The sequence below is a fragment of the Oryctolagus cuniculus genome, chromosome 8, assembly GCF_964237555.1.
Source record: "Oryctolagus cuniculus chromosome 8, mOryCun1.1, whole genome shotgun sequence".
In the NCBI taxonomy this organism is placed as follows: domain Eukaryota; kingdom Metazoa; phylum Chordata; class Mammalia; order Lagomorpha; family Leporidae; genus Oryctolagus; species Oryctolagus cuniculus.
This window is the reverse complement of record NC_091439.1, coordinates 70,294,026-70,316,144: the sequence shown is the minus strand read 5'-3', so window position 1 is coordinate 70,316,144 and position 22,119 is coordinate 70,294,026. Positions and strand designations below refer to the sequence as shown.

At 37.8% G+C, this 22,119-nt stretch overlaps 1 protein-coding gene across 5 annotated transcripts in view; it reads left to right on the top strand.

Annotated features, from left to right (window-relative positions):
- BMPR1B (bone morphogenetic protein receptor type 1B) overlaps positions 1–22,119 on the top strand; it is a 447,531-nt gene that overhangs the window by 374,310 nt on the left and 51,102 nt on the right. For all 5 annotated transcript variants that reach the window (XM_008267582.4, XM_017347401.3, XM_051819553.2 and 2 more), the window contains one exon: positions 16,369–16,528. In XM_008267582.4, the coding sequence (XP_008265804.1) occupies positions 16,386–16,528 (143 nt within the window). In that variant the 5' untranslated portion in view covers positions 16,369–16,385. The remainder of the gene's footprint in view (positions 1–16,368; positions 16,529–22,119) is intronic.

The following is a 22,119-nucleotide window of genomic DNA, read 5'->3' as shown; positions in this document are numbered from 1 at the left end:
GTGACTTACTTTCTTTTTTATTCCAAGGTTCCTTTTCTCTTTTACCTTTCTGTTGTCATGTGCTGTGGATCCTGAACACAGCTCAGTGCCTGACTGGAATAATCTCCCTGGCCCGCTTATAATCAAAGGGAGAGAAACAGCTGAGCTGTATTAGACAGCCACAGCCTGGACTGCATTTCTCAACTGCTGAATAACACATCACAGGTGCAGGATTAGTGCTGCCCACGTTGCTGGGCTTTCCAGTGGAAACCTCTATCAATTCTGTGCCTCCTCCTCCTGTCCCATCCCAGGGAACCTGGCGATGACCTATCAAGTGTGCACGGAAGATCAGCAGTGAGTGTGGGAGCAGCTTGCTATCTCCTGCAGACTCTTTTCCTTCTGCAAAGTATGTAGGCAAGATCAGCAAAGCCAGTTCTGGCACAAGAAAAATATGTAAAATTTTAGTCTTTGTTGCCGCAGAAGGGGGTATAAAACAGTTCAGCGGGGCTCAGAAATTCTATATAGAGAAGTCGCAGGCCAGAAGAAAGTGGTGTTGTTGAACTGTTCTGGCATTGTATAATTGAGGTTACTTTTAAACTCGTGAAGCGGGTATATTATTTTAACTTCTGTGTCATACGTGTTGGATTGTGTGTTTGCCCCTACACATTTTCCAACCCTGTCATGGTTAAAATCAAGAGTAGTGGCCATGTCAAGTCCTTGTGGTGTAATTCAGTTGTTTATAGTATTTGACATTATGAATTGTTTTTCTGTACAGGGTATCCAACTCTAAATTCAGAGATTGCTTGCTTGAAAATAAGAGTTTTAAAAAATGTGAAAATAGTTTTGAGATGTCAGTTTAATGACATAGATTGCATGAATGTCTGTAAATATAGTTTTGGAGTCACTCCTTTTCTGCAGGGAATTTGATAAATTGTTCTATCGAGATGAAGTACACATTTGGAGAAAAGGCAATGTAGTCATTTGTAGCATTTTTTGGTCTTTGAAAGCTTTCGTGCAACATAATAACTGCAAAACCAAATTGCATGGATAGCATATGCTTTAACATTTTACTAAAGTTTTGTTTTCTCTCAAAAGTCTATAATGGCTTTCTAATACTCAGATTAGTTGTGGTTTGTTTTGTTGCTAGTTATCATTATTGTATAGAGTTTCACCAGAATGCGTTGGTACTGCTAGTTTAAAATAGTGTATTCTAAGTGTAGTTTTATAATCAAAATATGTACTGTGTGTGTTTATACATCCCTTATTTCAACGTCTTGTGTGTCTAGGGGTCAGTATGGACCTTAGCTAGGTATCCTTTTATAGTTCTCCAATTAGAGGATACAGTAAGGATTAGAAACAGAGAGACCCTAAATTCTTTCCAGGTTTTGTTCTTTGGGGAAAAAGAACAGCATGAACGTGGTGCTTTGGTTTCTGATCTGTCTCGCTTCATTGTCACTTCTCTTCTTTGCACATACGAATCTGTTCAAAGGAGCTCCTCACATCAAGCTGTCCTGGGAGTGCTTTGCAAAGCTTCAGAGTTGGTTTTGCTGTGGTGGCAAGTTGAACATCTACTTCAATTAGTTTCAGAACTCTGTGAAGCAAGAGTCCTCGTGGAAACTCTGCGGAATAAAACCATAGCTCCTGGCTTGGAAATCTGCCAAGTTCTTGTTGATTCTTTGACATTATTGTCAAAGAGACCATGGTTTAGTTTCTTTTCCAGCAATGTAGAGCTGAACTGACACGTTAAATAATTTAAAATACAGAGACATTTAAAATTTTTAATTATCCTATCAGCTCTGATTATGCTGTTTTATGGTTAATGTTAAATATCTTTAAGCATCATGCTTACTTGCTTGTCAGGTCATTTTCTCTCTTATCCTATAATCTTTTATTAAAGTGTGTTTAACTAAGTTGTGTTTTAGAGTAGTTTCAAAGATTTTTAATTCGTGTGCATATGTTATATTTCTCTAAATTCAAAAGTATAATGAAATCTAAAGGAAAGGCTGTTATTAAAATGTTGCTTAATAGTTAAACAGTTAAACTTGAAGAGTATAATTTTGTGCAGAGAACTTTAATTTCCATTATAATCAATTGTTATGCTTACTTATGCTCATAGTTCTGTATCAGCTATCTGCAAAAATAATTTAGATGCATATGTTGTCTGTTGGCATTTATGTGATATATTTTTCATGTTTTGTGTCATATAAAACATTTACATGATTGAAGCTTTTATTTTTTCTCCAGATATTTTTTGGGTCTCTCTGTGGGGTTTTTAAGGCTGTAAAATGTTGAAAACGTGTTCTCCAGTGCAGTCTGAACAATATGGTAATGTGAGTCTGGTGAAACGAGGAGCGATTGCTTAGGAATAGAAACATGGATGTAAATCTTCTGATAAAAGCCCTGCTTTCTGGAGGGAGCTAACACATCTCTTACCTTTTGAAATTAATTTGTTTCTTTTCACCTATTCACTAGTGTCAACAAGAATTGGGGTGGGTGAACTGAAAACCTGGCAGTGCCCTTGGCTTTTGGTACTTTGGGTTTCGATAAAAGGTATTGGTTGATTACTGCCACACGAAGTAATCTCCCTTTTATGATCCTATCTAGGGCTTACATTTGACAATTGTATGTGGCATGGTGACATCTGTTTTATCATTTTCATCTACGGTGTTTTGGTTTTCCATATGTAGTTGATTTGTCTCACTGTGTTCCACGTGGGGTTGATTTGTCTTTACAGCCAGGTTGTTATTTTATCAAGTACTCTGGGCCATCGTGTTGTGTCGAGTGGCTTAATGGCAATTTGCTGGCTAAGTTCAAGTATTACAGAAGGAAAGAAAGTTCATCATAATAATACATTAGTCATCTTTGAACAACTTTTGTTAGTTAGACCAAAAAGCTCTATATTTTTATAGACCTCTTTGCTCACACGAATGAATGGCAAAAGGAAGGGAAAGCCAAAGAAAGTAAAATGAAGCGAAAGAAGGAGAAATTGAAAGAGAGGAGAAGAATCAGGAAGGGAAAGAGGGGACAAGGGGAGGAAGAGCAGTAAGATGGGACAGCAGAAAGGAAGGTTAAAAGAAAAATCGAGATTGAAAAAGAGAAAAAAACACCACGAATAGAAACAAGGTGGAATCCTAAGCTTCAGCAGCACAGAAAACAACCAAGGTCTGAAGCTTGCTGTGTGCAGAGAACTCTGCTGGGTGCTTGACTGGGATGTTCTCGTCTGCTGCTCACTCCAGCCAATGATCTCTGCTGCTTCTCCTTGCCTTCTAGAAGGAAGTTCCAGGCACTCACTGAGGCCACTTAGCAAACAAGTGGCTGAGCTGAGCTTGGAACTCATTTCTCTTTTGGTTGGCATCCTGGCTCTCCTGATCATTGCTTATCCCTGCTGTTGCTTCGCAGCAACCAACTTCTCCCCCCGTCCATCTCTCCTCTGACTTGACTCTTCAAGGAAAGAGTCCTGAGGAGGTAACATCATTGTTAATAACAGAAAAATCTACTTTTCCCTATATGTGATTTTACTCTGGTATCTTTGATTATATTTTGTTACTTTCTAAAAGAGTTCAGGTACATATCCTAACTTTTTTTAAAAATCTTTATTTATTTTTATTGAATTTGAAATGCAGAGAGAGAGAGAGAGAAAGGAAAGAAGGAAGAAAGAAAGATCCTCCATTCGCTGATTGAATTTCCAAATGCCCGTAACGGTGGGGATTCGGTCAGACCAAAGGCTAGGAGCCTGGAACTCAATTTGGATGTCCCACACAGGTAGCAGAGATGTAAATACTTGGGCCATCATCTGTTGCCTCCCAGAATGAGTTAACTGAAAGCTGGATTGGAAGTGGAATGGCCAGGAATCCCCAAGCAATGCAGGCTTCCCAAGGAATGGCCAAACCCACTGCACCACACTGCCCACCCCTGAATTTTTTATTAAATGCTTTGTTTTCATGTTTCCTCTCTTTCTCCTCCCCTCTCCCCCATGTCGCACTCCTCTCCCAAGATTTTGGTGAATACTATATAGAAGATGATGTATTTGAAAATGCCATCATATAATGAGAGTCAGGCAGTGCAAATGAAGTTCAGCGGTTGAATTGAAAAAAAAAAAAAACTTAGTAAATTATATAATTCAAAACCGAGTTAAATGACTCAAGGCTTAAGTGGCAAAAATAAGAATTAGTTATTTATTTAAACTCACTATTCAATGTTATTAAAGTTTATTTTAGAACTTAATATTATTCTTAAGCTCTGATTCAAGTTTTGGTCCTGTGTAAAGTAGACTCTTTTTAAACAAACGAATATGACGATTTAGACCAGTTTTCGTTGAGAAATAAAATAGACTCTCGTTCACATGGTGGCAGAGAGGGGGTGGATTCTCCTGAAGTTGTTGCTAGCCAATTCAGTACTTGAATTTTTGAACCAACCTATCTTCTTACCCAAGATACTTAAAACACAGCCCTGTGTGACATGAATTTCAGTCTCTGTTCTTGCTCTTGTCTGCCCTCTAGTGTGTATGGTTGGGATAGAACAGTGAAGAGGGGCAGAATTTAGAAAAGGAAAGAAAAAAGGAAGATAGACGATTAGTAGATTTTGTAACAAAATCATCATGTTGTTTTTAAATGAATTTTAAAGACTGCCATTTCAAAGCTCATTGTATGTTGAGATTAATTTGGCTTCCTTTATCTCTATTGTCGGTGGAGATCATTTTAATGTGATGGTAGGTTCTGATATTTTCTTTGCTGTGGCAACTAAAATATTTAATATCACAAATTCATGATGTTTCACTTTTGGTGTTTTTGAAGTGGTAAGCATTCTACTGGAAAAAAATAATTGAAGCATGGATAGAATATTTTAGGAAGTAATAGGTATATATTAAAGATAAAATATAGTTGTTGCACAGTTGTAGCCTTAGTTTATGATATTGTGAATGCTTTTTCTGGGTTTTCTTTTTGTTCTTTGTTTTCTGTAAGAATCATGGAAGAGTACACAATAATACAAAATGATGTGGAAAAACTTTGAAATCAAAGAGCTGCTTTATTAACCATATACATCAACGAATATGTTATTATATAGTGGTTAGATGAGGCTTCCAGCTATCACTGTCCACTGTTTCCAAGTACTTTAAAAAAACTCTTTGTGATTCTGCCTATTTCCTGTAAAAGGAGAGTCCATAGAAAACTTGTATATAACTGAAAACATGTATATATATATATATATGTAACATGTAGTCAATAAAATGTATTTAACATTCTGTTTAACTTTTACAGTTGAATTGGGATTGAATTACTATTGCTTATTCATCATAATGGTATTTAATGAAATTTGATTAATTTGCCTGAAAATTTATCAATCTCTATTTTACATATGAGAATCCTAAGGAATACAGGTTGATAAACTTTGTCTAAAATGCCTGGAACCAGAAGTATTTTAGATTTTGGATCTTTATTTTGGAACAGATAGCCTGTATAATTTAGTTGTAATTCATTAACATAGACAAATATATCTCAGTGAAAGTAATCCTAGGGTTCATTTGTACCCACAGAATTTAGTGGTCCTCTAAAAATTGAGAACCAATTTTAGATTGCCTTTCAGAAGCCTTACTCTTTGTAATCATGGTAATTTTGGTAGTTAACTACTTGTGTTAACTATAATGTGTAATGTAGCCAGCTAAGTTAATTGCATCAGATTTATCTAAATTCACTCTATCAAGCTCTAGAATAGGTCAAGAAAGGAAAGAAAGTTGGGAAAAGGGTAAGGGAAGGACTGTGGGAGGGAGAGGAGAGGAGAACAGAATAGTGGGATGGACTTCTAAAAGTGTGACTTCTTCAGTATAGTATTTATTCCTAAGAAATTTATAGACAGTCTGATTTTTCTGATTGCCCTCCTATTTTCTGTACAGTTTACTTGTGATTCTGTTGCTAAATATATTTTAAACACAATTATCTGTAAGTCTGTTGCAAAGAAATAATAAATTTTGTTGAAGTTTGCTCAACAACTAAATAGAAATTACCATATTTGGCTTTCTTTGGTGAAAAAAATGGAAGATTTTACTGTATTGATTAATAAAAACAATATACTAAATCACACATAATGTTTCCTTAAGGGTTGGATATATTTCAGTCATAAATGATTAATCAAAAAGCTGATAAAACATTCAGCAGGCTAACAGGATCATTTCTGTATTCATTTTGAAAACAACTATAGTAAGAAAAATATCTGAGAATGTTTTTGAGTGTCCTGTGCTTGAATGTGTTTTTGCTTAAATGAAAGTTTTGGTATTTGTTTAAAAATGATTATTTTCTTTTATGTAGAACTATAAAACGAAATCAAGTAAAATGAGAATTTAGCTAATAAGGTTCTTACGTTACTTATATGAGTCAACTAAATCAATCTTCTTTGCATTTCTAACTGGCATTTAAAAATTATACATGTTTATGGGGTACCATGTGATATTTCTGTACATGTATACACCGAGTCATTTCCAATCAGGGTAACCATAACTATTTCTTCAAATATTTCTCCATGGTGAAAGCATTAAAAAGCCTTGCTAGCTTTTTTTCTTTTAACACAAATACACAGTGCTTTATCATCATTACCATCCTATGCTACAGATTACCAGAATTTCTTATTCCTATCAATCACTTAGTAGCAGTTAATTAACCTTTCCCTAGCCACCATTCCATTATTCTCTTCCTCCTCCGCCTCTGGTAACCACATGATAGTCTCAACTTTTATGAGATTCACTTTTTAAAGATCCCATATATGAGTGAGACCATGTGGTACTTTCTGTGCTTGGCTTGTTTTGCCTCAACATAATGACCTCTACTTTCTTCCATGTTGCTGCAAATGACATGATTTCTTCCTTTTTAATGGTTGGATAGTGGTCCATTAGGTATATGTGTCTCGTTTTCTTTATCCATTTATGAACAAGTGAATACCTAGGTTGTTTCCATTTCTTGCTTATTGTGAACAGTGCTATCCTAAACATAGGAGTGTGCATATCTCCTCGAAAGAGTGATTTCATATCCCTTGGATATAGGTCCTGTTGGTGGTACAACTGGATCATATGGTAGTTCTATGTTTAGATTTTTGAGGAACTGCCATTCTGTTTTCCAGAACTGATGAACTAATTTACATTCCAACCAGCAATGTGCTAGGGTTCTTGTTTCTCTATATCATTGTCAGCAGTTATATTTTAAAAATCTTTTTGGTAATAGCCATTCTAACTGGAGTGGGTTGATATTTCATTGTGGTCTTCATTTGCATTTATCTGATGATTAGTGATGGTGAGTACTGCTTCACATACCATTTTGCAGTTTGTATATCTTCCGTCAAGAAATGTCTAGATCTGACTGCCTATTTTTAAATTGGATTATTTTGTCTTTGCTGTTGACTTGTTTGAATATGTTATGAATTCTGGTTAGTAACCCATTGTCACATGTATAACTTGCAAATATTTTCTTCCATTTTCTGTGTTGTTTCTTCATTTTGTTAGTGGTTCCCTTTACTAAGCAAAAGCTCTTTAGTTTGATGAAACCTATTTGTCTGGTTTTGTTTTTGTTCTTGAGCTCTTTGGATCCAGTCCAAAAATCCTACCCATTCTAATGTCCTCATCCATCTCCCCTATGTTTTCTTCTAGTAGTTTCAGTTTTGGGTCTTACATTTGTATTAATCTATTTTGAGCTGCTGTTTGTACATGGTTAGAGTTGGGATCTAGATGAATTCTTCTGATAAATGACTTCTCATCACCATGTTTTGAAAACACTATCCTTTCTCTGTTGATCTGCAAGTTTACTTCTAGGGTCTCTGTTCTCTTCCATTGGTCCATGTGTCAATACCAGTGCTATGCTGTTTGACTCTAGATTTCTTGATATATTTTAAAGTTAGGTGATGTAGTACCTCCAGCTTTGTTCTTTTTATTCAAGATTTTTTGGGGTATTCAGGATGTTTTGTGGTTTCCACACAAGTTTTAGTTGTGAGTTTTCTGTGAAAATGTCATTGGTTTTTCCTAAGGATCATATTGCATCTGTAGATCACTATGGGTAGTCTGCACATTTTAACAATATTGATTCTTCACATCCGTTAACACAGGCTCTTGTTCCATTTATTTGTTTTCAGTTTTTTCATCAGTGTTTTACTGTTTTATTTTCCCAGAAACCTTTTATTTGAGGAATGCAAACTTCATGCATTTCATAAATACAACCGTAGGAAAATAATGATTCCTCCCACCATACCCACTTTCCCACCCACACTCCCACCCTTCTTCCTCCTCTCTCCCCTATTCCCATTGCTATGTTCTACTAACATATATTTTCATTAACTGTATACAATAGGATTAATTTTACATTAAGAGTTCAACAGGTTGTATGAAAAAAAAACTGTTCCCCAACAGTTGTGACAAGTGCTGTTCAATGTCATTGCATCTCAAAATGTTAATTTCACTTCTATAGATTACCTTTTAGGTGCTCTATTAGTTATCACAGATCGGGGAGAATGCATGGTATTTGTCCTTTGGGGACTGGCTTATTTCACTAAGTATAATGTTCATTTTTTATTGCTGTGTAGTATTTCATGATGTACATATCCCACAATTTCTTCAACCAGTCTTCAGTTGATGGGCATTTGGATTGATTGCATATCTTAGCTATTGTGAATTGAGCAGCAATAAACATGGAGATAACAGATAACTTTTTCATATGCTGATTTAATTTCTCTTGGGTAAATTTCCAGGATTGGGATGGCTGGGTCATATGGTAGGTCTACATTCAGATTTCTGAGGTATCTCTGTACTGTCTTACATAATGGCTGGACCAGTTTACATTCCCACCACCAGCAGATTAGGGTAGTTTTTTCCCCCACATCCTCACCAGCATGTGTTGTTTGTTGATTTCTGTATGAAAGCCATTCTAACAGGGGTGTGGTGAAACATCATTGTGGTTTTGATTTATACTTCCCTGAGGGCTAGTGATCTTGAGCATTTTTTCATGTGTCTGTTGGCCATTTGAATTTCCTCTTTTGAAAAATGCCTGTGTAACTCCATGTTGTTTGTTTTGTTATTGTTGAGTTTCTTGAGCTCTTTATAGATTCTGGTTATTAATCCTTTATCAGTTGCTTAGTTTGCAAATAATTTCTCCCATTCTATCAGTTATCTCTTTCTGTTGTCTCTTTCTGTTGTTTGTTTTGCAGTGCAGAAGCTTCTCAATTTGATGTAATCCCATTTGTCAATTTTGGATTTGATTGCCTATGTCCCTGGGGTCTTTTCCAAGAATTCTTTGCCTATGCCAATGTCTTGCAGGGTTTCCCCAATGCTTTCTAATAATTTGATGATATCAGGTCTTCGATATTTAGGTCTTCGATTCATTTTGAGTGGATTTATTTTATTTGACAAGTAGAGTTATAGACAGTGAGAGAGAGAGACAGAGAGAAAAAGGTCTTCCTTCCATTGGTTCACTCCCCTAATGGCTGCTACGGCCGGTGCTGATCTGATCTGAAACCAGGAGCCAGGTGCTTCCTCCTGGTCTCCCATGCGGGTGGAGGGCCCAAGCACTTGGACCATTCTTCACTGCCCTCCCGGGCCACAGCAGAGAGCTGGACTGGAAGAGGAGCAACCGGGACTAGAACCTGACACCCATATGGGAAGCCAGTGCCGCAGGCAGAGGATTAACCAAGTGAGCCACAGCACCGGCCCCTTGAGTGGATTTTTTGTGTAAGGTATAAGGTAAGTCTCCACATACTTCTGCATGTGGAGATCAGTTTTCCTAGCACCATTTGTTTAAGAGACTCTCTTTGCTCCAGGGATTGAATTTAACTCCCTTGTCAAATATAAGTTAGGTATAAATGTGTGGGTTGATTTCTGCATTTCTATTCTGTTCCATTGGTCTATCCATCTATTTTTGTAGCAGTAGTATGTCTTGAAATCTGGTATTTTGAGGCTTCTGGCTTTGTTTTTGTTGCATAAGATTGCTTTAACTTTTTGGGGTCTCCTGTGTTTCCATATGAATTTCAACATCATTTTTTCTATATCTGAGAAGAATGTCATTGATTTTGTGATTGGTATCACATTAAATCTGTAAATTGCTTTTGGTAGTATGAACATTTTTTTTTTTTAATTTTTTTTGACAGGCAGAGTGGACAGTGAGATGGAGAGACAGAGAGAGAAAGGTCTTCCTTTTGCCGTTGGTTCACCCTCCAATGGCCGCCGCTGCAGCCGGCGCACCGCGCTGATCCGATGGCAGGAGCCAGGATCCAGGTGCTTTTCCTGGTCTCCCATGGGGTGCAGGGCCCAAGCACCTGGGCCATCCTCCACTGCACTCCCTGGCCATAGCAGAGAGCTGGCCTGGAAGAGGGGCAACCGGGACAGAATCCGGCTCCCTGACCGGGACTAGAACCCGGTGTGCCGGCGCCGCAAAGTGGAGGATTAGCCTATTGAGCCACGGCGCCGGCCGGTAGTATGAACATTTTGATGATATTGATTCTTCCAATCCACGATCATGGAAGATTTTTCCCATTTTTTTGTGTTGTCTTCTATTTCTTTCTTTAATGTTTTGTAATTTTCATTGTAGAGATCTTTGATCTCTTTGGTTAAATTTATTCCAAGGTATTTGATTTTTTTGTAGCTATTGTAAGTAGGGTTGATCTTAGAAGTTCTTTATCAGCCATGGTATTGTCTGTGTATACAAAGGTTGTTGATTTTTGTGTGTTGATTTTATATCCTGACACTTTACCAAACTCTCCTATGAATTTCAATAGTATCTTAGTGGAGTCTTTTGGATCCAACATATAGAATCATGTCATCTACAGATATGGATAGTTTGACTTCTTCCTTTTCAATTTGTATTCCTTTGACTTATTTTTCTTGCCTACTTGCCCTGGCTAAAACCTCTAGGACTATATTGAATAGCAGTAGTGAGAGTGGACATCCTTGTCTGGTTCTGGATCTCAGTGGAAAAGCTTCCAACTTTTCTCCATTCAATAGGACATTGGGTATGATTATGTTGAAGAATGTTCCTTCTATACACAATTTGCGTAGAGTTTTCATCATGAAAGAGTGTTGCATTTTAATCAAATGCTTTCTCTTCATCTATTGAGATAATCATATGGTTTTTGTTCTTCAATTTGTTTGCTATTTTCTTTAAAGAAATCATCTACCTCTTTGGTTAGACTTATTTCTAGTTTTTGTTTCTTTTTCTTCTAGCTATTGGATATGGGATTGCTCCCTGAGTTTCTTTTTCTGATACTTTGCTATTGGTGTATAATAATGCTCTAAATTTTATTTGTTGATGTAGTATCCTGCAATTTTGCTGAATTTTTATTAGTTGTTGGTTTGTTTTATATTGTCTTTTTGTGTTAAGGTATGTTCCTTGGAACTATATCTAGTTTGTTCAGGTTTTTTGTTTTTTTTTTGTTTGTTTGTTTGTTTGTTTGTTTTGTTTTTTGACAGGCAGAGTTAGAGACAGAGACAAAGGTTTTCCTTCCGTTGGTTCACCCCCCAAATGGTCACTACGGCCAGTGTGCTGCGGCCAGCATGCCATGCCGATTCGTAGCCAGGAACCAGGTTCTTCCTCCTGGTCTCCCATGTGGATGCAGGGCCCAAGCACTTAGGCCATCCTCCACTGCCTTCCCGGGCCGCAGCAGAGAGCTGGACTGGAAGAGGAGCAACCGGGACAGAATCCAGTGACCCAACTAGGACTAGAACCTGGGGTGCTGGTGCTGCAGGTGGAGAATTAGCCTAGTGAGCCGAGGCGCCGGCCTCAAAATTTTAAAAATGAAAGAATGTTGAATTTTATCAAAGGCCTTTTTCCACATCTATTGAGATGATTATATGATTTTTATTCTTCATTCTATTGATGTGGTGTAATCCCATTTATTGATTTGTGTAAATTGAACCATTCTTCTATCTTGGGTTAATCTCACTTGATCTTGGTGAATAATCTTTGATGTGCTGTCTGATTCATTGTGCTAGTGTTTTGTTGGGGATTTTTGCATCTGTATTCATCAAGAACATTGGCTTAGAGCTTTCTTTTTGTGTGTGTTGTGTCTTTGGTTTTAGTTATCAAGGTAATGCTGGTCTTATAAAATGAGTTTGAAAGAATTCTGTCCTCATCCTGTTGGGGTAATAATTTAAGAGGAATTGGTATTAATTTTTCTTCAAATATTTGGAAGAATTCTGCAGTGATGTCATTTGGTCCTGGGATTTTCCTTGATGAGAGACTTTTTACTACTGATCTGCTCATTCAGTCTTGATACTTGTTACTCATCTCTTTAGTTATTTTATATCTTTGTTGATTCAGTCTTTTTAAAGGGTGCATGCCCAGGAATTTGTCTATTTCTTCTAGTTATGGAATTTGTTATGGTATATGTGTTCATAATAATTGCTAATAATCAGTTATATTTCTTCTATATTATTTTTAATGTCTTTCTTATATCTGATTTTATGTATTTGGATTTCCTTAGATATCTAAGGGCTTGTCAGTTTTATTTTTTCAAAGAACTAGCTCTTTAATTCATTGTGTGTTTTGTTGTTTTTCAGTTTATATCCTTAATTTCTAAAATGTTTTTAAAATTTTGAGGAGGAGAGAAGAGAGGGCAGAGAGAGACTGAGAGCAAGAGCACACGCCCATGTGTTGGTTCACTCTCCAGATGCCTGCAAATGACTCATTTGGGAGCTGGGGAGCTGGGAGTGCTGTCCAGATCTCCCATGTGGATGGCAGGTACCTGATTACTTAGATTATCACCCCTGCCTCCCAGTGTCTGCTTTGATGGGAAAGTAGAGTTTAGTATCAAACCAGGTATTCTGATGTGGAATGTAGAAGTCTTAACAGCTGGACTACACATCCATTCCACATGGCATTTATTTTAGCTCCCAATTTTATTATTTCTTTCCTCCTACTAGCTTTGGGCTTCATTTGTTCTTGTTTGTCTAATTCCTTAAAGTACTTAATAAGTTGTTTATTTGGGATATTTCTGGTTTTCTAATATAAACATTGGTTGTTCTAAACTTCCCTTTTAGTACTGCTTTTGTTTTATCCCATGGGTTTTAGTATGTTCTGATATTTAATCATTTTTGAAAACTTTTTATATATCCATCTTAATTTCTTCCTTGATCCATTAGTTGTTCAGTTTGTTTAATTTCCATGTTTCAGTAGCTTCCAAAGTTTTTCTTGTTATTGATTTCTAGTTTAATGCATCTGGTCAGATAAGATACTTGATATGATTTTTTTCTTTTAATTTGTTGAGACTTGTTTTGTGGCCCCCCACCCCATATAATCTATGCTGGAGAATGTTCCATGAACTGTTGGGGAGAAAATGTGTTGTCTGTAATGTTGGACAAAATGTTGTGTGTGTGTCATAGATATAGTTGATCTAGGGTGTAGTTGAACTCTGCTGTTTCATTGCTGATTGTCTTTCTGCATGATGTGTCCATTTCTGAGAATGTGGTGTTAAAGTCCTCTACTGTTACTGTATTGGGGTCTGTTGATTCCTAAATCAAATTCTTCATTATTTCTTTTCATATCTGCCTTCCTCCTGTTTCAGACAAATTTCATAAAATATGAAAATATGATCTGATATGTTATTTTAATCAACCATCTAATATTTGATATATCTTTTCATTTTTGCTAATCCACTGTTCATCTGAACATTCACATTTATTATAAATAAGTCATTGACTTTCTTTTCATTTCTGATTTCAGCATCTTTAGTATCAGACTAACTTCATGTTTTATATAAACTGATTATTCTTTATCTGTGCATGTAATTGATTTGTTATGTTTTAAGTGATATGGTCTATCTTTTATATGATCTAAAATGCCTCGCTTATCTCTCTGAGGATGATTTTGTGCAAGTTCAGTTTGACTCGATATGAAAGTGATCCTCTTAAAAACCCCTTTTCATACTCATAGCATTAGATACAACAGTACAGATTTTATTTGGAACTTTTAATCAACGGTGAACTAAGGATTAAATAATATCTTATAATCTTTTCTATTTACGTTGTTCTTAGCTTTTAATGTGAGTCTAACCAGGTTAATTCCTTGTTTCTACCTCTCTTCTCTCATACCTTCGATCTATTAACTGCCAAATGATCAGTTCTCTTAATTTCCTCTGGTGATTGGAAGTATTGTGAATTATATGATAATGATTTTCACTCATAAGGAATTAGTTACATATAGATTAATGATAACAATTGAATGCTTTTACATGAATTACTTCCTTGATTTAATTATTTTGGCAAAAGCAAGTAAAGAACTCCACCTCTCAGATTTTCATTGAATCATTTATTTAGTACTGCTTAATTAGAAACAGTCATTTTTTTCTTCCCGTAGCATTTACTTACTCAGTCTACATTGTATGAAGCAACCTTACTTGCTCTTTCGGGATACAGTTTAGTATATAAAAATAGTGTTTCTATTATTAGCTGGTGGTCCTCCTATATTTTTGTTTTTCTGAGTATGCCTCTGGTAAATGCATGCAATCTAACTGCATATGAAAATACTAAGTATCTTTAGAGAGGCTAATAGCAATATTTGCTCTTCGTATTCCTTGTGTGAAGTGTAGTTCTTAACTGATTTTTCTAGTGTTTGAAGGCAAGCATGTATCATAAGGGTAACTTGACATTATCCGACTCAAATGTTTTTGTTAATAACTAAAGTAATGACCCTAGAGTATCCTATAAAACACTGCAGATTGAGTTTCCAAAATACTGGGGACCAGAAGTGTTTCAGAGTTCATTTTTTTTTTTGAACTTTGAAATATTTACATATGCCTAATGAGATATTTGAGATGGAACTTATATCTATAAAGAAAACTCATTTATGTTTCATGTATGCCTTATACACACGCCTTGAGGGTAATTTTATATGATGATTTAAATAATTTTGTGCGTGAAACAAAAATTTGTGTACATTGAACCATTAGACTTGTAGTGTCATGTTAATATTCAGAAAATTTCATATTTTGGATTTTGAGTTTGGAATGTTTATTCTGCTCAAAATAGACTGTTAAAAACTGACTGTGTAAGTGAGATCCCAGTGGAAAGAACGGGGCCATCAAAGAAGGAGGCACCTTTCTCTGAAGGGAGGAGAGAACTTCCACTTTGACTATGACCCTGTCGGAATAAGATCAAAGTCGGCGAACTCAACAGGCTTCCATAGCCTTGGCAACTCATGACTAGAGCCTAGAGAGATTACTGACGCCATAAACAAGAGTGTCAAATTGTTAAGTCAACAACAGGAGTCACTGTGTACTTACTTCTCATGTGGGATCTGTCCTTAATGTGTTGTCCAATGTGAAGTAATGCTATAATTAGTACTGAAACAGTATTTTATACTTTGTGTTTCTGTGTGGGTGCAAACTGATGAAATCTTTACTTAATATATACTGAATTGATCTTCTGTATTGTATATAAAGATACTTGAAAATGAATCTTGATGTGAATGGAATGGGAGAGTGAGCGAGAGATGGGAGGGGTGCAAGTGGGAGGGAAATTATGGGGGGGGGGAAGCCATTGTAATCCATAAACTGTACTTTGGAAATTTATAAATTTACTAAATAAAAAAAAAAAACTTAAAAAAAAACTGACTGTGGAATGAGGTATGTGAGTTTACCAACAAGTTAAGCCTAGAAGCATACAAACAGGTGAAAGCGTGGTAGAAAGACAGTTTTAGGACTCAGACAGGATTTAAATGCTGGATCCCTGATTTGTTGATTGTGTACAGCACACTTAAATTTGAGTCTCAGCTGGCACCACACCTCACTAGGCTAATCCTTCCCCTGCAGCGCAGGCACCCCTGGGTTCTAGTCCCGGTTGGGGCGCCGGATTCTGTCCCAGCTGCTCCTCTTCCAGTCCAGCTCTCTGCTGTGACCCGGGAGTGCAGTGGAGGATGGCCCAGGTGCTTGGGCCCTGCACCCCATGGGAGACCAGGAGAAGCACCTGGCTCCTGGCTTTGGATCAGAGCAGTGCTGGCTGTAGCGGCCATTAGGGGAGTGAACCAACGGAAGGAAGACCTTTCTCTCTGTCTCTGTCTCTCTGTCTAACTCTGCCTGTCAAAAAAAATTTTGAGTCTCAAATTTCTTATCTGACAACAAGAGAATGATACTATATACCAATAGTATTAGTATTTAGAGTAGAAATAATTGGCATGAGAGCATCTCATTGAGCTTATTGCATTGAATTAATTTCAGCTATTAGTTTAATATATAAAATACTACCCTGAGAGGATTACAGAAATGTCTTTTCCCTATGTAAGACATCTACTATATGAAAACTATAATTTTTGTCTAAAACATCAAAATATCCATTTCATGAATATCTCATTTTTCATTTAATATCATCTTCTTCATGGAAGAAGACTGCAGTAGGCTCTCCTAGATTCTTAATTCTCATTCTCTTCTTTTCAGCAAACTTCCTTGATAACATGCTTTTGCGAAGTTCAGGAAAATTAAATGTGGGCACCAAGAAAGAGGATGGCGAAAGTACAGCCCCCACCCCTCGTCCGAAGATCCTGCGTTGTAAATGCCATCACCATTGTCCGGAGGACTCGGTCAACAATATTTGCAGGTTGGTGATATAATCGATTGAAACCTAGCTTTAACAAGATATTCATGCTTTTTCAACCACAGAACTGTAGGCTAGTGCTTCCAAGAACACATTTTGGAGAACACTGCCTAAGCTTAGTACCTTTCAGAGCTGTGCTTGTGTCTGGAGAATCATGGAGCTCTGGCTTAGATGGAAATGGTATTCTCAGATCCTTCCTCTCTGCAGACAGCATACATGTATGTAAACACAGGACCCAGTTCCCGGGAGCCGGGTCCACTAGTTTTCTTTCAAAAGACCTGGTCCCCACAGTCGGTTCAACAGCAGGGGCTGTCAAGCTTGTGTGATGTTTTTTGCTTCACCCATTCGTCATGCTGATGGGGTTAGCATTTTGGGAGAAAAAGCTGCTGGGAATAGTTTTATGTTGATTTGGAGACGCAGGAGAGTGACAGAGCTTATGTGAATCTACCAGATGTTAGGAAAGACATTGTCACAAAGTACAAGACCTGGTAATCGTGTTCTTAGAGCTGCTTTACAACATTTGAGAGCAGACTCTTGTCCTGTTCCCCTCACATGTCTTTCTGCAGCCACATCCATTTTGTTGATCCCTGTGGCTGCATTTGCTCTCTGGGTGTGGGCAGTGGTGAGTTAAAAGCCATAGCCTCATGAGGTCAGAGTGTGTCAGGAGACATGGATACGTTTACCAGGGCAACGTGGGGCTCAGGATAACAATGTCTGAGAAGGAGGGAGGTCTCCAGAGAGGTCAGGGACACATAAGGAGGTGGAAAGTGGATTTCCAGGTGTGGCGACCAGGAAGACTGTCTGGGCAGGTATCTGGGGCTTCATTAGCCTGGAAGGTGCATGGATGTGACTCGAATGCTTTTTTTTTTCTTTCTTTCTGAGTGCTTTTTTTATGGTTTCCACTAAGCAGGATCTAATTGAAGTTGGGTGTCTTTAATCCAAAAATTCAAAATCAGAAATGCTCCAAAATGAAACTTGTGGAGCACTGACATGTTGCCTGAGACAAAGATTCCTCACATGACTTCATGTGGTTGTCATAGCTAAAACGCAAGTGCAGTTAAAACTACTGCATAAGATTAACTTCAGGTTATGTGTTATAAGGTATATATGAAACATCCATGAATTTTCTGTTGATATTTGGATCTTATCCCAAAGATACCTCATTGTGCATAAGCAGCTATTCCAAAATTTGATCACAAGAATTTTGGGTAAGGGCTACTCAACCTGTGTGAGCTGATTACTGTACCACACCTCTGAACCTCATATATTTAGCATAAGAAAAGTATATTAACTGAATGGCACAGGGAGGAAAGTTGGGTATGCTCATAAATATGTTTATGATTTAATCAACAAGACCACTTGGCCTTGTAGGCAATGCTTATTCTCACTTTTAGACATGGAATTTGGAATCCAGAGAGGTTTAGCAACTGCTGAGATCACTGAATTTTATATAAAGGTAAAATGGTTCTAAAGCTCAATAGTTTTTCCTGGGCGACACACTGCCTCTACAGTACACAAGAATGCATATAAGCAATGCTAAAAAAATTCTGCACAAAGGAAAATCAGCAAGAGGCAGCATGTTAGGGGAGTGTGACAGTTTTATTCAAGTTTGTGGTATTGAGACTGCATCTGTTTCTGTCATTGGAGCTGTTGTCTCGGTAATCACATCTTCAGGATTTTTTTTACTGCTGTCACAATTTTAATATTCTGGCCTATTTTCTTTATAAACCATTGACGTGTCCTAAGCTGGTTTGTGAGAAAGTGTTCAGGCAGGAGTAAGTGCAGTGGAAGTCTCTGTGGTGGGAAGAGGTGTGGCCTGTCAGGAGCACACTGGTTTTCTTAGACTACAGGGAGCAGGGAGGATGTGGTAGGGCTGAGTCTCCACCCAGGTTCAGATTCCCATGGCCTGGGAGGCTGTTGGAAGAATGCTGAGCTTGTTTCTGAGAGCATTTGAAGCCACTGAAGTGTGTGTGTGTAAGCAGAAGTGTAGGTGGAGGTTGACATGATCTGATTTATTTTGTTGAAAAACTTTTTTTGCTGCAGAATATTGTATGTATTAGAAAGAGAAAAGGTAAAATCATGAACACTTAGAGCAAATGAAAAGTGACTTCATGAAGTATGTGAAAGAAAATGTTGTTGGGGCCAGCATGGCTGCTCAGTGGTTTAAGCTGCTGACTGCAATGCCAGCATTCCACAGGAGCACTGTTAGCATTTCAGCTGCCCTCCTTTGCAGTCAGCTCCTTGCTGTTGTGCCTGGGAAAGCAGCGGAAGGTGGCCCACGTTCTTGGGTCCCTACCACCTGTGTGGGAGACCTGGATGGAGTTCCAGGCTCCTGGCTTTGGCCTGGCCCAGCCCTGGCTGCTATGTAACTAAAGCCATGTCCAGAAACCTTAAAACCCCTCTTGACCTCCTTCTCACATCCAATCTATCAGCACAGAAGTTTCTCTTCTAAATATTCTCTTCTAGATATTTCATCAGGGGAGTGAACCAGTGGATGTGAAATCTCTCCTTTCTCTGTCTCTCCCTCTCTGTAAAACTCTGCCTTTCAAACCAACCAACCAACCAACCAATAAGTTGAAAGAAAGGAAAACAGGAAAAGATCTTGAACTGGGGTGGTACTGGTATGGGAGAAAGTCATTTGTATTCCAGAAATATTTAGAAGAGAAAGTTCTGTGTTGATGGATTGGATATGAGAAGGAGGTCAAGGGGGCCTTTGAGGTTTCTGGATATGGCTTTAGTTACATAGCTTGGTTTTTATATGAAAGAAGATGGAGGCAGAGAACTGAGTTTCAACTGGGACATGTTACATTGAGCTTCTTTGACACTTTGAAGAGATGTCAAAGAGCAGGCAATAGGCCATGGATCTGTCCTTAGATAAGAATCTGGGGAGAGGGCCCAGGGTATAGAACTAGTGAGAGTTTGTTGGGAAACAAACACCCCCAAATCACAGTGGCTTGCCTCTGAAGACATTCATGTTTTCATTCAAGGGTTTGTGAGTGGGGTGGGCTCTGCTGCAGTTGGGTGGGTTTGACTTCTGTGGCTGCCTGAGTTAAGGCCCGCTGGTCTTTTCTTTATTCATTTTGGGCCAGCAGTTACCCTGCGTATGTTCTTTCTCCAGTGAGAATGAGGGAACAACCTCACAAATCATCAGTTTGTGTAATGGCTTGTGCTATCCTGTTTGCCAAACCAATTGACATGGTCAAGCTCAGTGTCAAGGACAAGCCAAGGCTAACGCAAGTTGTGAAAAATTGGGGTCAGCAATAGGACAGTCCCATCTCCCAGAGTAGGTCTGAGCCTTGGAATGTTGAATGCTTGGATAATAGAGGACGTCCCCAGAGACTGAGAATTCCTGTTCAAGCAGTGAGCATAGTGTTACTGAATCTAGGTACACAGAGGAGGAAGTGAGTTCAGCAATGTTGGATGCTCTTCAATGTCAAATAGGGTAAGAACTGAAATCTGACAAGTCAGATTATTGATATAGATAATTGCAGTTTAGAGATGTATAGTGTAGTAGTGATGGAAACCAGCTTGAAATAGGCCATTAATTATTCTGGTACCGATCTTCAATTTATAACAGTAAAGAAAAGGAAAATGCAACAGAAACAAAAAACAGTAGCAGTACCAATGGAACCCTTTAAAAGAACATGGGTATGCTTAGCTTCACCTATGGCTAATCATCACATTTCTATAAAGAATGTGACATTGTATTTTTCAGATGAGGAATCTGAGACTCTGAAAGGTTAAATAATTTTCAGTAGATTTGATAGATGATGCAAAAATTGTGGTCAAGATTTTGAAGTCTTATATTTTCAGTTTCATTCTCTAAGCATGTATTTTGCTAGGAGATACTTTCTCCAGTGAAGCCTTCTTGTGAGCTGAGACCAACTGCATGGAAATCATGGGGGCCTATTTTTACTAAGAATAAATCCATGACTTTCCAACTCCATTCCTGTAGGTCCGCATTTTGCTCTTGGCTTTCAAAGTCAGTATTTCTCAAACAATCTCTAGTGAAAGAGTTTTTCCTTCGCAGTCAGAAGTACACTAATAACTTTAATGAAGTATATTGAAAATGAGGCATTAGAAAATTACAGGGGTGAGTATTTGGTGCAATGATTGGGTTGCCCACAGCTTGTATAGAAGTGGATATGTTTGCATACTGGCTTAGCTTCCAATTTCAGTTTTCTACTAACAAAGGGTCTGGGAGACTGCAGGTGATGAATGAAGTGGATGGGTCCCTGCCACTCATCTAGGGGACCCAAAGATTTGCAGATCTCAGCTTCAGCTTGGCCCAGCCCTGGCTGTCGCAGGCATTTGGGGAGTATACCAGAGAATAGAGAATAGAAAATTTCTCTCTGTATGCCTCAAATAAACAAAATAATTTACATTTTTTTTAAAATGAAAATAGTTATCAATTACATGCCCATTTTTTCTGGTTCCTATTATTTAGCTTCAACAGACATAAAACTTATTCTTTCAAATTGCTATCTATATGAGATTCCATTTCTGTATTAACCTCTTCACAGACCAGTAATGAGTAGTTTGTTGACCTACAGTGAAACATACCTTGAATAATTCTGTGCTGAATCTGCACTCTTGTTGAAAAAAAAAACTTTAAAGACAAGAAAGTGTTTTCATAGGCCTTAGAAAAAGGCTGCCATGATCTGTCTTGCCCGTGGCCTTATACCCGGAAGATCGCAACCAAACTGTCCCAGGTGGGTGGGTTTCATGTTCATTAATGCTTCTATCTCCCTGGAGAGAAGAACCTAAAGGAGGCTAAGAATCAAGAGTACATCCTACTTAAACAAGATTCTGAAACCACACATGTTAACTTAGGCACCACGTTTTGGGGCATATAAACTCTTCAGCATATCATCAATTATGCCAGCAGTCAACACTAAGGCCAGTGTCACTCTTGGCTTGATCACTATCAAATGTAGATTTTATCTGCTTCCAAAAATCCATGCCATTTCCAATGTGTCATGCAAATATATCATGGCTTAATACAGGAGTAGAGTCATTCTCTTTATCTGTATTTCAAAGTAAGGGGTTAAAGCCATTGTCCTTTCTCTCTCAAGATAATGCCCATATTCTATATAGACTATCAGTTGTCACTTTGCATTGTAATTCTTCCAGTTCCATTTTCAGATTCCATATCTAGAATTACAGACATTATAGCATTCCTTCAATCTTGCAGTCTCCTTGAGTCACTTGACCTTTATCACGCCAATATTCCCCCTTATTCTCCTACGCTAACAAATGTTATCTCAACCTTGTTTGTTTTTCTCTGAATCATTCAGTCTGGCTTTACAGATCCCTCTTCTTTTTACTTGATGTGATCAGTAAGAGTCATTTTTATCCTTGCTCGTCACCTTTCTCAAGTTCCTCTACTTGCTCGTGTAAAACTACCCAAATCCAAGAATGATTTTGACTCTTTTTTGAGAGATAATATTTAATGCCGCCTCATTGATTTGTTGGGTTCTGGCCAAGAATTCTCCTACCTGGGGGAGTTTTCAGAGTTTATAGGTGTAATAAATCACATTGTGTGTATGCACAAAGAATGTGCAGTTGACACCAGGCTACATAACTGTGTATCT